This window comes from Canis lupus, chromosome 7, assembly GCF_011100685.1.
Source record: "Canis lupus familiaris isolate Mischka breed German Shepherd chromosome 7, alternate assembly UU_Cfam_GSD_1.0, whole genome shotgun sequence".
Taxonomy (NCBI): Eukaryota; Metazoa; Chordata; class Mammalia; order Carnivora; family Canidae; genus Canis; species Canis lupus.
In genome coordinates, this window is record NC_049228.1 from 62,469,748 (window position 1) to 62,482,850 (window position 13,103).

Consider the following 13,103-nt stretch of genomic DNA (forward strand, 5'->3'; position numbering starts at 1 on the left):
TATATTTATTTTATTACTCCCAATAAGCCTAGCTCAGTGCCAAGCACATAGTAAGCACTCAGACAGCCATGGAACAGGTAACAAACCTAACACACTGTACACTCTTTAAGATAAGGAAGGGCAGCCCAGGTGGCTCAGCGGTTTAGCACTGCCTTCAGCCCAGGGCCTGATCCTGCAGACCCGGAATCGTGTCCCGCATCAGACTCCTGGTGGGGAGCCTGCTTCTCCCTCTGCCTGTGTCTCTGTCTCTCTCTGTGTCTCTCATGAATAAATAAATCTTTAAAAAAAAGATAAAATAAAAATTGAAATTAAGAATTACATGTGTTCATTTCTCTCGTTTTCCAATATATAGAGTACCCTATTTGGATGCCCTTAAAAGCTCTTAACTACACTTTATTTTTTTATTTTTCAAAGATTTTGTTTATTCATGAAAGACACAGAGAGAGGCAGAGACATAGGCGGAAGAAGAAGCAGGCTCCCTACAGGGAGCCTAATGCAGGACTGGATCCCAGGACCCCTGGATCATGACCTGAGCCAAAGGCAGATGCTCAACCACTGAGCTACCCAGGTGCCCCACCACACTTTAACTACCTATTTAGATTAGGTCTTTAAATTTGTTCAATGAAAAAATAACATACTGCAACTTACGAAATGACAAAAATAGTATGTTTCAAAAAGAAGGCTCTGACAAAATTTTGGTAATTCAATACAAGGGTATTTTTATCATTTATCTAGAAGTACAACTCAGTATTCAGTTTATTTTGCAATAGCTATCTCTTTACCTGATACTCAATACCCAAACATCAACAAATTAATTTTTATTAAAAATCTTTTTAACAAATTATTAATTTTTTAAAATTAAGGTTTTTTTCTTAAATTTGTACAGATGAAGAAAAGTAACACACTGGACAAGTTATTAAGTATAGTCTCAGGCTTACATGGAATTGTGACTGCCTTCAACAATTAATAAAATTTGTTTTCAAAGATCTTCATACTAAGATATGTTTGTCTATGTAGCCTACTGAAGACAGCCAGAAATGTGGCATTCTCAAGACAGCACATAACTACTAAATGTAATGCCACAAACCAACTTACTTTCTTTAAAACTTCACTAAGTAATTCCAAGGAGTACAATTAAACATTTTAGGTTCCTAATGTTCATCCTAAAAATTAGGTGGTCTTTTTGGACTTTTTCTTCTCTGCTTCTTCCTTTTCCTTTTCTATTTCTGTTACTTGTAATTCAATTTCTTTGGCACTAAACATCTGAAAAGAAAATATTTTAAAAAGCAAATTTCAATTATATCAGTAATTTCTAAATAGTTCCAATATGGAGGAACCAATTATATCTTATACATTTATATTTTCTATTTAAATTTTAATTTTATATCTTCAAAAATATGAATATATATATAAGCAAAATACTTATAACAAATATGTACAAAATCTGAATTCTGATATTTCCACGATCATTGTGCTAAGAAAGCAGGGCAAAGTGTTATATTGCATTACATATCCTATATATGCATATAACTCTGAAACATTTTAATGCAGGCTTATTCTATTTATGAGTAAGTAACTCATTATTTAACTCCCCCTCTCTACCCAATTATGTGATTCTGATAGGGTTTTGCCTATTTTATCAGCCATTAGAATAGCTACAGAGGTAGTAAAAAGATGATTTACACTGCTTTGTTTACAACTCCTTAAATATAAAGCAAAAATATTTATTTTATATAAATCAATTTTATTATATTTAAAATTAAAGATGGGAGCAACTTGCTCAAGGGTATACTATTAAACATCAATTTGCTGGAACTTAGGTCTAACTCTAAATTTAAACCCAAGTCTATCCAATTCCAAAGCATATACCCTATTTGCCACACAGCGTATCCTGAAATAGCATGTGGGTGGGCGGTCTAACTTTGCTGCCAGTGCACATACCATCCTACCGCACATTAGTAAGAAATATATGCATGACTGGGTGTGTATATTCATGTGGGTATATATTATATGTGTATATGATGGAGCTGGAAAGGTGACCCTGGCCTTGGTGGTTTTGTGTCTTTGTGGTGTTGGCATATCTATCCTGAGACCCTTAACAGCAGGGGTGACAACACAGCCCAGTTCTCTCCACATGCTGTGCTCAGCACCACAATTATTTTTGTGGGGCCATGCAGGGGCAGAACCTACACTCCACTCCCCATTTTTCTAACTCCCCATATCCCCATCTACTAATTGACTAGTCAAAAGTGAGAATGTGGTGTTAAAACAATGTAACAACTCAAAAAACAAAAACCCTACTGCTCCATCCAACACTGATTTTAATATTATTTCCTCTTGAAATATTTCCTTCAAAACAAAGGTATATGTAAAATAATACTTTTTATTTTTTATTTATTTTTTTTAAGATTTTATTTATTTATTCATGAGAGACACAGAGAGAGAGAAAGGCAGAGACACAGGCAGAGGGAGAAGCAGGCTCCATGCAGGGAGTCCAATGTGGGACTCGATTCCGGGTCTCCAGGATCACACCCTGGGCTGAAGGCAGCACTAAACCGCTGAGCCACCCAGGCTACCCAAAATAATACTTTTTAAATAATATTTTATTTATTTATTTGCTAGAGAGAGGCGGAGAGAGCATAAGCAGGAGGGAAGAGCAAGGGGAGAGGGAGGAGCAGGCTCCCCGCTGAGCAGGGAGCCCTATGTGGGACTCAATCTTAGGACCCTGAGCTGAAGGCAGACGCTTAACCGACTGAGCCACCCAGATACCCCTAAAATAATATTTTTAGTATACTTTTCATATAGTTTCCCATGCTTTAAGTGCTTTTTACAAGCTCAGAGATTTGGCAAAATATACCATGTACAGTTCTACCTAAGGAACAACAGTGAACCACGTTTCAAATGATCTTTAGCCAATGAGTCCTCTATCACAGTACTCTGGACAATTTACTTTGTGATTCAGCAGTTTTAACCCATAATGCTACCAAAAAGTATACAAAAAATAATGCTAGTCTTGCTACAAAGAAATACAGAAAGGTTATTACACTAGGTATTAAAATTTAAGTCTTACAGAGGCTCAAGGCACTTTTAAGTGAAAAGAAGAGAACATAGATAAAAACTAGTAGCCAATCAAGGGATGGAGGCTTTTTGACATAATGAAGGATAATACTATGTAAGAAGCCTGGAGGCCCAACAATTATACAAATGATAGCTGAATGACACTGGCTGGAAGCATATCTTCATTTCAGAATATCTAAAAAGATAAGGATGGTAACGGCTCTCTACAGGAATACATTGTTTTAATTGTGCTTTGCGGATACTGGGGCGGAAGTATCTCTGGGGTTGTTTTTTTTTTTTTAAGTAAGTTTTATGCCCAACATAGGGCTTGAGCTCACTATCCTGAGATCAAGAGTTGCATGCTTTAGGGAATCCCTGGGTGGCTCAGCGGTTTAGTGCTTTGGCCTTAGCCTTCGGCCCAGGGCGTGATCCTGGAAACCTGGTATCAAGTCCCACATCGGGCTCCCTGCATGGAGCCTGCTTGTCCCTCTGCCTGTGCTTCTGCCTCTCTCTCTCTCTCTCATGAATAAATAAAATCTTAAAAAAAAAAAAAAGAGTTGCATGCTCTACCAACCTGCGTTTTCTACAAATTGAAAGTCTGTGGCAACCCTACATCAAGCAAGCTTATTTTGCACCCTTTTTCCAACAGCATTTGCTCACTTTGTATCTGTGTCACATTTTGGTAATTCTTGCAATATTTCAAATTTTTTCATTACTATTATATCTGTTGTGGTGATCTGTGATTGGTAATTATGACTCACTGACAGCTCAAATGCTAGCTAGCATTTTTTAGCATTGTATTTTTAAATTAAGATATGTATTTGTTTTTAGACTAATGCACACTTAAGAGACTACAGCATTGTGTAAATATAGCTTTTATATGCATTGGGAAACCAAAAAATTCATTTGACTTGCTTTATTGCAGTATCGGCTTAATAACAGTAGTTGGAACTGAATCCTCAGTATCTCTAAGGTAGGCTTGTATGTGGGGCTGGGAATACATCTCCAAAGACGATATATTATACCAATCCCATATATGACTACTCAGTAGGGGTTCTTACTTACAAGAATATATTCTAAATGGGGTAAGCCTAAATATAGATTTCAGCTCCTCTAAGTCTTCACAAAGGACCAAGGATAGGTAACTGCTTGCACAAGCACATACAAATTAGTGGATGTTAGCCTACAGAAACAAAACAGATGTCATCATAGTGTCAGTGGATGTTAATGGGCGTTTCAGGCTTTTAATGAAGATTCACAGGTGTCAACATTTTGACAAGATTCAACTGTTATCCAATTATTTTATGCTACAGATTTTTTTTTCTCTTTGGTTAATGACTTACTTTCAAAGGCTGGTTTCTTCTTATTATAGCAAGTTCAATGTTTTTTCCACCAGACTGGACAACCTAATGTAGAACAAGCACAATATTAAAATTACTTCACATTTTATTTTTAGTAAGGAAATAGATAAGAAAAAAAACACTTGTTTTTCTGAGTATGTTTTATTAGATCACTTACTTCTAGCAAAGCTCTTATTGCTAATTTGATAGCCTCATTGTCGTTTGCTATAGCATCTTCTGTGTAATTTTTTTCTAGAAATTCTCGGACTGTTTTAGCACTTCGGCCTATTGCATTTGCCTTGAAAAATACAAGGTAATTATTAATATCATTGCAATACAAATGAATTTATGGTCACTCAGTGAATTTCAGAGTTTACTGAGATATTTCTTACCAAATGAAAATTATAGTTTTTGAAAACTTAGGAAACATTTCAGCAGCTCATTTTGTTTCTATGTGAAGAACATAGTCATGATTGCATGACTCATCTTCAAACATACCAATACCTTTTCCTGGTTAATGCCTTCTACTACTTTAATGGCTCTCAAGTCCTTGATAACCAGGGAAGACTGAAAAAGTTGAAATTCAAAATATATACAGAAGAAAGGAGGTATGACTTTGCAATGTAGTAAAAAAGGAGGAAAGAAAAGAGGGAAAAAAAGGACATTGACCCAAAGAACAAAACTGTTTACATGAATAAGGACTGTGTTCTTAGAACTTGAAAAAAAATGGTCATCTAATTACTGATTCATTATCTTTGATTCTATAAGTGAGTAAAGATTCTTCTGTCCTATTCCTCATTTTTCTTTGTTCTTTAGAAATTTTCATCAGATGAAGGAAAGAGGCACATGTTTTTCCTGGCTGCATAGCCACAGGTAGTATAGACATGTTTTTTTAATTTAGTCTAAATATCTAGGCAAGTATTAGTGATAATAATGATGATGATAAAGTAATTCTTATTAATAGAGCACTTATGAGCCAGACACTATGCTAAGCATTTTACATGGATTATTTCTGTTAGCCAATGCTAAACAATTAAATTATTTCCTTTAGCCAGCACAAAAACAATAGTTACTATTACTAAGCCCAGTTCATGAATGAAGAAATGGGGCTTGAAAAGGTTAAAATACGCTATCTCAATTTCAATGCTATTAACATTTTAGCTGAATGATTTTTTGCTGTGGGGGGCTGTCCGGTACACTGTAGGATGTTTAGCAGCCTCTATCCATTAGATGCCAGTAGCATCCCCACCCCAGTTGTGACAGACAACTAAACATGTCTCTAGATATTGCCAAGTGTCTCTTAGAGGGTAGAAAACCACCCCTATTTGTGAACCAGTGGCCTGAATAATATTGCCTAAGATCACAGATGGGATAAATAGAAGAGCTGAGCTTTGAAACCAAGTAGTCTGAATTGACATTCCAAGCTCTGAAGTCTATAAACTATGCTGCCACATGCCCCTTTGCTATAATGACTGTAGAGAGAGGAAAGAACCAGCAGAAAGGCTCATGCTTTCACTGAAGGATCCCAGGACTGAATGAGCGAATGTCTCAGTTCTAACTAGCTATGGTTAGTATTATGATTATAGGAAAGAGATTTCAAAAGAGAGCATGAAGCATACCTTTTGTACTGCATGACAGTATATTGTTCTGGTTAGCAGAAGATTATTTTTACTTCACAGAATTTTTTATATTCCTTTATATTTCAAAGGATTAAAAAAAACACCTGTGAAATTTTAAAATAAATTTTGTGGCCTTGAAATTTCGCTAAGATCAAAGACTATAAGATAGGAGTTTATCCAGAAATCTGAGCCCTTAGAAGGTTACCTTATAAATTCCTGGTGACCTTCCTAATTCTTCTAAATGGTGGTGTAAAATTCTTTAATTCTTACTTACTTGGCTGGTTCCGTAAAATCTTATTCTTGCCATACTTATATCCCCACCCTTCTTCCAAGTCTATCACCCACCCTAGCCCACTTCAACAGACTGTTAGTTTTGTGATTTTTTTTTCTGCCTACCTATAGTGATTAATGATAATTTTCTATGGCAAAGATTATTAGCAGTCAACCCCCAAATCCATTCTTCCTTTGTGACAGAACTCTGGGCAGTGTGCTTGCTGAAAAGTGTCATTTCCTAGCGTCAGTTAATAGGAATATATAAGTAGAAATAAATGGGTGGAACTGTAGAAACTTTTGCTGCCTGGAATGCAGACAGGCTGGCTAGAGATCTGGTAGCCACAATGAGAGAGCATGGGCAAAGACTAAGATAATAAACAAATAAAATAAAATAAAATAAAAAAATAGAAGAGACAGAAAGCAGCAACCATCTATCTTCAAACTTATTACATGAGAAAAATAAATCTTTATGTGTTAACAATCATCATATCTCTGTGGTTAAGAGCCAAAACAATACCTCACAGATAAATCTTTGCATATCTTAAAGATATACAGAACAAAAATCGATGGGGCACTGGAATGGCTCAATCAGTTAAGTGTCTGCCTTTGGCTCAGGTCATGATCTCAGGGTCCTGGGATCACCCAGTGTAGGGCTCCTTGCTTAGTGGGGAGCCAACTTTTCCCTCTGCCACTCCCCCCACTCCTCTGCCACTCCCCCCACTTGTGCTCTTTCTCTCTATCAAATAAATAAAAATCTTTTTAAAAAGAATAAAAATTGATAAAGAAGATCATTTTGGCAGGAATACTTTACTTACTTTCGGAATTTCTTAGCTGATGAGTAATACAATAGTTCTTCTTTATGTGGTCTTATACAGAAAGTATGGAAGCCCGATGATTCTTGATCTTTCTTATCTCTTTTAAATCCACTCCAATCAGGCTCTCATCACTATGAGGTGTTCTTGTCGAGGTCACCCATGACCTGCTCATTGCCAGAGCCAATCATTTCACTTTTTACCTGATCCATCAATGGCTCTGGTCAGCTGATCAGCTCTTCTCAGAATACTGTTTTCAATTACAATCCAGGACACCACTCTCTAGGTTCTCCTTATTCACAGATGATGCTGGATCCTTCCCCACCTTCCACTAGTCCACTACCCCTGATCTATATCAGGTCTTGCCTGGATTATTATAGGGCACAGCCTTCTAACTTGTTTGCCTGTTTCTACACTGCTGCACAGTATTCTTAATACAGCAGCCACACAGATCCTTTATGCCATTTTTTTTTAATTTATTTTATTTTTTTTATTTATTTATGATAGGCACACAGTGAGAGAGAGAGAGAGGCAGAGACACAGGCAGAGGGAGAAGCAGGCCCCATGCACTGGGAGCCCGACGTGGGATTCGATCCCAGGTCTCCAGGATCGCGCCCCGGGCCAAAGGCAGGCGCCAAACCGCTGTGCCACCCAGGGATCCCCCACACAGATCCTTTAAAAATATGTCAGATCATGTTACTCTAATATGCCAAAACCTCAGGTAGCTTTCTACATCACTCTCTTTTAATATCCAAGTCCTATCCATGGCCTTTACACCCTACAAGATCTAGCTCCCTCCTATATCTGCTACTGATCCCTCATGACTATCAGTCTGATTCACCACAGCACAGTCATACGCTCTGCATAGAGCTTGGTATCTCATAGATATGGAACATATTGCTTCCTTGGAATTTTGCCCTGATTGGTTCCTCTGTTTGGAATACCACAGAAATAACTACCTGGGCTGCTCCTTCACTTTCTTTAGGTCTCTGTTCAAATATCACCTTTTCAAAGGTGCTTTCCCTGACTACCTTACCTACCAATCACACTCCATCCTCCCAATCTTGTTCTTTTTCCCCCACAGGACTTATATTATATATATGCCATCTGAACATATTTTATGTCACCTCTATATCCCCAGAACCTAGAACAATATTTGATATTTAATTCAAATACTTATATACTGAATATTTGTTAAATTATATACTGATAATAGATTTTACTTTGTAACTTTTGACGGTAATTATCTTTGAGAATCCTACACTATAACATCCCTAAGTACAGCAATATCATCAACTCACATGCTTACTGCTCTGGTACTCAATTCCTTCTTCATTTCTGGCCCTTTAGGAGTTTCTGTCTTTTCTGTGAGTTCAGCTATGCATTAAAAACATGTTAATGATCATTCTAGCTTTCTACATGGTTATAGCAGGAGAGTTTTTGATTAGTTCAATTTAATGTAATACACCAAACTCCAGAACCTGTTACTCCACATTAAAAAAAAATACTTTCTGCAATATAAAAATATGTAAAGAAGAAAAAAATATTTAAAATAGGGTGTCCCCTCACCACTGATCTGGATACTGCCAAAACTACAGGACTGATTCTTTTCTGTCATGGAAGGGGCAGCTGTATGCCCTCACTGGAAGAGAAACTTAATCTGGATATGACTTTCCTTTCCCTATATCAAATGTCCCACCTTCTGTGAACTTGATGAATGCTTTCTTCACCATCATGGGATCCTACAAGACCCTGCTGGTGACCAAGGAGGAACTGAGAGCACTTATGCCCATGGGATTCACTGGTCTTATCATGTTCTCTAATCCTAAAGAAGCCAGCCTGATAAAAACAGGGAATAGCCAACTGAAGACTCAGTTATAGCATCAGCATCTTAGGGAGCCAGGTTTCTATTCTACAAGATCCTGTATGTGCCCTGAAATAGGAACCGTTAACTAATTTCTTTCATAGCCACAAATCTAGGAATCAAGGGATAGATGTCTCATTAAACCCCTAATGGCTGATTAATAAAATTTTTGCTTCTTGAATTGTATTAAAGGTCCTACTTCCCAAATAGGTGGAGTGGTGGGGAAGGGATAAGAGGCAGTGTTCTACTAGGGAATATAACAATTTCACTTAACTAGAAACTGAGACTGTTACTTGGCAATTTTGGACACCTCATGCCTTTGAACCAGTAGGCAAATAATGGGTTATCATAAAGATGGTATGATTTATTCTGATTATCAAGAGAAATAAAGTTACTGTTATATAATGGGACCAGGAATGAGATGTCTAAAACTCTCATAGTATTCTCATGTAAAGTGAAAAAAGCTAATGGAAGGCTCTATAATCCATTAAGACAGGATCATTAATGGACCATAATGTTAAAAAAAAAAAAGTTTGTGTTACATACCAGGTAAAGAACCCCAACAAACCAAAGTTCTGGTTGATATCAGAGGTTTCTGTTCTCATTTCTGCTACCGGTCATGTGGCCACAGTTTATATTTTTAATTTCCTATTTCTACTACCCATTTCACATGTCCTCTATGTGCACCTTATAAAACTACATCCTAGCACTGCAAAGTGTTGTCACCATATGGTACCATAACTGTGCCCTCAATGGCCCATTATATCACTTTATCAGGCTACTGGTATAGTAAATCAGAGTAAAAAACAAAATATAGAAATGAATGAAAAAGGGAAAAAACCCCACCTGATCTCACAGCTAAAGTGCTATATGTAGTCTCCCCAAAACAGAAATTCTACCACAAGATTTTATTCTACTTTTTAAGACTGGATAACAGAATTTATGTAACACGCATAGGGAAACATTTGGCCCCAGCAGAATGTAATGGAAGGAACAGAAGACCCTGAGTTCTAATGACAGTTTCTTATTAACTAATGATGTGAACCTAAAAAACAAACAAAAAACAACTTAACTCCTGAGTCTCACTTACCAAATATGTAAAATTAAAGTTTTCTAATGTTTTTTATTTTTTTTTAAAGCTGCATTTGATTTCAACCAAAATCTTACAAGAAAGTACAATATGTGAAATCAGTTAAATGATGACACATGGCCTTCAGACACCACAACAAAGCATAGTTTCAAACCTAGATGATAAACAAAATTCCCAACAATTAAAAAAATTCCATAATTTTCCTAACTAGTTGGCTTTAAAATAAAACAAAAATGCTTCTCTGAATGACCCGAAGGAGCAATCAAATTAAAATGGAAAATTATGTAAACTTGGAAGTTGTTATGATATTGAAACGAAGTGTAATGATGTAATGATTAATACAAACAGAAGATGGCAGACTTTAAAATATTTAGAGAAAGACTGAGGGTAGTAACTTGTTTTGTTCAAGGTATAGATTTAGGAGGCATAAGAAATCTAGTACATGTAAAAGATTTCTTTTTTTTTCTTTTTTTTTTTTTAAAGCTTTATTTATTTATTTTTTTAATTTATGATAGTCACACAGAGAGAGAGAGAGAGAGAGGCAGAGACACAGGCAGAGGGAGAAGCAGGCTCCATGCCGGGAGCCTGACGTGGGATTCGATCCTGGGTCTCCAGGATCGCGCCCTGGTCCAAAGGCAGGCGCTCAACCGCTGCACCACCCAGGGATCCCTGTAAAAGATTTCTTAAATTGGCAGAAAAAAGTCTGGTATTTGCAGTAGGTAAATTCATAGTTTCTGATTATCAATTAGTTTGTCTAGTTAGCTTAAAAGAAGATGTGCAGCTAACAAAATAATCAGATCTTTGTGGCAAAAATATAATCTACTGTTTTACTGACCTGGTTAATTAGTTTATAAAACAGTATGAGTATGGTCAGTTCAGATCAATTCCTTTAGTTAATACAGGCATAAAGACCAAGGCAGTATTTCCCATTAATTTATTTGGTTTTTAATAACAGTAAAATAAACACTTAATGAAACTATTTAAAGCTTGGGTATTTAAACTTTTAATAAAGTAAACATTATTTAGATTGTATAATGTACTTCTATTTTTATATATGAAAATATATAAAAATTTATTTCTGGAAATTGCCACTAGGTTTTTTATTAGATTTGAATGTACCATTAAACAAAGTATTTGGGTACTGAAAGAAAAATAACTTATGCAGAAAACAAACTATATTCCAGGAATTATATGGAGACAATTGTAATATACTTCTACATAGATTCATAGTTTGGGTACTCTAACTCTCCTAGAGTAGAGAATGCATTAAATGTCTCACTATGGGGTTTATTTCTTTTATTATTTTTTTATTTTTTAACAATTTTGTTTATTTATTCATGAGAGACACAGAGAAAGAGGCAGAGACATAGGCAGAGAGAGAAGCAGGCTCCATGCAGGGAGCCCGATATGGGACTGGATTCTGGGACTCCAGGATCACGCCCTGCGCTGAAGGCAGGTGCTCAGCCGCTGAGCCACCCAGGTGTCCCTCACTATAGGGTTTAAATGCTCATTCAATTCTGTATTAAAAGCAGAAAGAGGGATGCTTTGATATGCATATGATACAGTACTTATTTGAAAGAATGAATGATGAATAGGAATTGGATATATCTCTAATTTGGCCATTTATATATATTTAGGTTTGTCACATCTTTTCAAAAGTAAGGAAAATACCCTGTGATTAATGAACCGAAGTGTTTCTCTATCCATCAAAAATCATCGTAGTTGCTGACTAGCTAAATGATTACATAAAGTTTGTACCACTATCAGTACTTTAATGCAATACAACTTTTTTCATGTCCCTGAAAGCAATAAAACATTTACTGTAAATACATTTACTCAACTTCTAAAATATATTAACAAATTCATGACTTACCTTCCAAGCATGGTAAGTACCAGAGGGATCAGTCTGATACAATCTTGGGATACCATCATCATCAAAACCTACAATTAAGGCAGAAATGCCAAAAGGTCTTCGTCCATTGCTTTGTGTATATTTCTGAAAAATAAAATGTTTTTATAACTACTTCCAGTATGAGGCCATACAAAGAACAGCACTATTACTAATTAACTAAGAAATCTTAATAATAGGGGCACCTCAGTGGCTCAGTTGGTTGAGCCTTCAACTCAGGTCATGATCTCAAGGTCCTGGGATGGAGCCCCATGTTGCACTCCCTGCTCAGTGGGGAGTCTGCTTCTTCCTCTTCCTCGCCTCCCTCTGCCCCAGTTTGTGCTGTGTCTCCCCCAAATAAATAAATAATCTTAAAAAAATTTAATAGTAAATAAGGTACTCCTGGTGCAATGATTTTCTTTGTCAATTCTTGTTATAAGATCCTCTTCCTTTTTATGGACTAACTTCAATTTATGATGAAATTTTAGTGAAATTAATGTATACAGTGTATAAAATAAAAAGTTTGCTTATATATGGTCTTAAAAGTATTTTTTGTTGCTTTATATATTTTTTCATAACATAACTGGATTGTAATCTTGTTAACATAGCAGAAAACCATATGTCACACCATTTTGGTTCCTCCTAGTAAAGCTGATTTTAATGAGCTGTGCTTTGGAAACAAGTTCTGGGGGTTTACTCTGAGAGTCACTGTAATTGTTACTTTTATAATCAATATTCTTACTTGATACTATTATTATCAAGTATATTCTGTTCACTATATACCAGGTTATCTCTACATAAAACCCAACTAAGACATTCTTTCAGTTCCTGAACAAGGAAACCTTTGTCTGTCTGGAAGAAAAAGCATGTTTTTTCCTCCCAGACAGCAGGGCACTGGAAACCAATTGTATTTCTTTTTTACTTTAGTGCCGACAACTTCCTGGATAGTGCTCCAAAGAGTAGAATGCACACTAATTCTGAGACTGGTGCCCCTAGAAGTTGTGCAGAGGGCAGCCCTGACAGAAAGCTCAAGCTCATACCTTTTTTTCATTTTTGTATTTTATTATTATGTATTTTTATTAGCTACCTCAAATTTGGAATGCAAATAGTTGGGCTACAAAGGTAAATAAACTATTAAAGAACAGAGTTTATGACTTCAT

General features: G+C 36.1%; 1 protein-coding gene across 2 annotated transcripts in view; it reads right to left on the minus strand.

Annotated features, from left to right (window-relative positions):
* Positions 1-698: 698 nt before the first annotated feature.
* PSMA8 (proteasome 20S subunit alpha 8) overlaps positions 699-13,103 on the minus strand; it is a 40,497-nt gene continuing 28,092 nt past the window's right edge. Inside the window, exons 4-7 of one of the 2 annotated variants that reach the window (XM_038543627.1) lie at positions 11,929-12,051; positions 4,576-4,695; positions 4,401-4,463; positions 699-1,263 (exon numbers count right to left, since the gene is read on the minus strand). In XM_038543627.1, coding sequence (XP_038399555.1) covers positions 1,171-1,263; positions 4,401-4,463; positions 4,576-4,695; positions 11,929-12,051 — 399 coding nt within the window. In that variant the 3' untranslated portion in view covers positions 699-1,170. Of the gene's footprint in view, positions 1,264-4,154; positions 4,241-4,400; positions 4,464-4,575; positions 4,696-11,928; positions 12,052-13,103 lie in introns of those variants that run through there. The other variant, XM_038543628.1, reaches the window with a different exon arrangement.